This window comes from Cyprinodon variegatus, unplaced genomic scaffold (assembly GCF_000732505.1).
Source record: "Cyprinodon variegatus isolate N-32 unplaced genomic scaffold, C_variegatus-1.0 Scaffold1500, whole genome shotgun sequence".
In the NCBI taxonomy this organism is placed as follows: domain Eukaryota; kingdom Metazoa; phylum Chordata; class Actinopteri; order Cyprinodontiformes; family Cyprinodontidae; genus Cyprinodon; species Cyprinodon variegatus.
The window spans coordinates 43,780-45,673 of NW_015151953.1; the positions used below are offsets into that span (position 1 = coordinate 43,780).

General features: G+C 40.6%; 1 protein-coding gene across 2 annotated transcripts in view; it reads right to left on the minus strand.

Annotated features, from left to right (window-relative positions):
* The window catches only part of LOC107103659 (calcium/calmodulin-dependent protein kinase type 1-like), a 60,286-nt gene that overhangs the window by 9,279 nt on the left and 49,113 nt on the right, over positions 1-1,894 (minus strand). For both annotated transcript variants that reach the window (XM_015403448.1, XM_015403447.1), the window contains exon 4: positions 662-736. In XM_015403448.1, the coding sequence (XP_015258934.1) occupies positions 662-736 (75 nt within the window). The remainder of the gene's footprint in view (positions 1-661; positions 737-1,894) is intronic.

Genomic DNA, 1,894 nt, shown 5'->3' on the forward strand with positions numbered 1-1,894 from the left:
AATATACAAGTTTCACTTTTTAAATGGAATTACTGAAATCAATCTACTTTTTCATGATATTCTAATTTTATGACCAGCACCTGTATATTATTCTAAAAAAAAATCTACATAGCACCACGCAGTTGCTGATTTTAGCCACTAGATGGAGACCTCACTCTGCAAATTTCTCATCTACTAAACAGAAATCTGGCATCTTCATTTGTTTTTTTTAGGAAGACTTAATGTAAAGACCAACACTGACTAAAATAATATGGACATTATAGTAATGTAGTTATTCTAAACACCTCGTGCCCTCACCCAATCTGTTGCTTTTCATTTTCTGCTTTGACTGTGATTAATGCGTAAATGATTTACACATTTAAGAGTCTCAAAATTAACAGCCCTCCTGATTCTGTTCTGGCACTGATCTGGATCCTCTCCGTGACATTTCAGCAGTTTCAGGTGGGTGGGACACTGACAAGCTGCTAGTGTGAGGCCAAACTCCCCACTGATGTTCATGGGTAGTCCACACAAACACACACATACAACACACAGGTTCAGCGTGTGAGTGCAGTTCAAGGCATGTGACAAAGAGCGTGTGGGAGATAACGCGAGTAGGCAGTTGGAAACACACTTCGCACAAAGAAAGGAATAACAGTGCCACACATATGTGAATACTCACAGTTGCATGACAAGGTAGAGGTGTGATTTACTCTCGAATATCTCCTCCAGAGATACGATGTTTGGGTGTTTAATCCTGTTAGGGAGGAAAAGACAAGGATGGAGAAATGGTTTGTTTGTGTATTATCTCACTTTTTAGAAATAATCCTATATATATTCTTAAATATTACATATGCACGTCTGTGCTTGCAGCTGGGAAATCTGATCTTATTGTAAAGACGAAGGGCTGGGTCACTTTATCATTATGGATAGGATCATGTGTCTCTATGCAGAGGCATGCAGCTCCCTAATTGGCTGAGCTCAGCTTAGGTGCCCTTTGACACCCATCAGTGCTGTGACAGCGGTAAGAGAATGAGTTACCAGCTTCACATTGCTATATTTACTTTATTATCTAATCAGTATTCCATTAATAATGTCGAATTTTGTTAAAAGTCTCCCTCACCTGATGAAATATATCACTTTCGTTTTCAATTAATCTTTTTTGTCCTTAAAAAAATTTAAGTCATGTATACAAGCACTAAGGTTTGAAAATAGGTTCATCTAACAATACCTTTTTAACATTACAACCCCAACCCTTTAATGTTTTTATCAATTTGAGGTACGGTACAATTGAAAAGTAGTGCATAACTGTAAAGTGTCACAGTCTTGGTTTGTTAGTTCCTGTTTTCTTGGTTTTCCATTTGTTGTCCTCTGCTGCCCTCTTGTGTCCTCTTTCCCTAGCTCTGTTTACCTTACCTGTTTTCAATCCCCTCGTTAGCCCTCTCTTTGTTTCTGTCCCCTTCAAAAGCCTCCCTCTTCAGTTCCTGTTTGCTGGATCCTCGTCTAACGTCTGTCTGCGTACCTCGTCTTTCCCTGGCTCCTAGAATTTGGTTTCCCCTGATGTCTCAAACCAACACCTAATCCTGACAGACTGCTGAGTCAATCTTTGCTGGATCCTTCTGTCAGGATTAGGTGTTGGTTTGAGGACCCAAATGCAGAGGCAAGTAGGCAGATGTGAATTTAGGTGGGTTTAATGAGGTTTACAGGAACTGAGGCAGGAATCAAAAATCCAACAGAAATAACAGACGAACCAGAACCAGGGAGACATCAGGGGAAACCTAACTATAGGAGCCAGGGAAAGACGAGGTACGCAGACAGACGTTAGACGAGGATCCAGCAAACAGGAACTGAAGAGGGAGGCTTTTGAAGGGGACAGAAACAAAGAGAGGGCTAACGAGGGGATTGAAAACAGGTA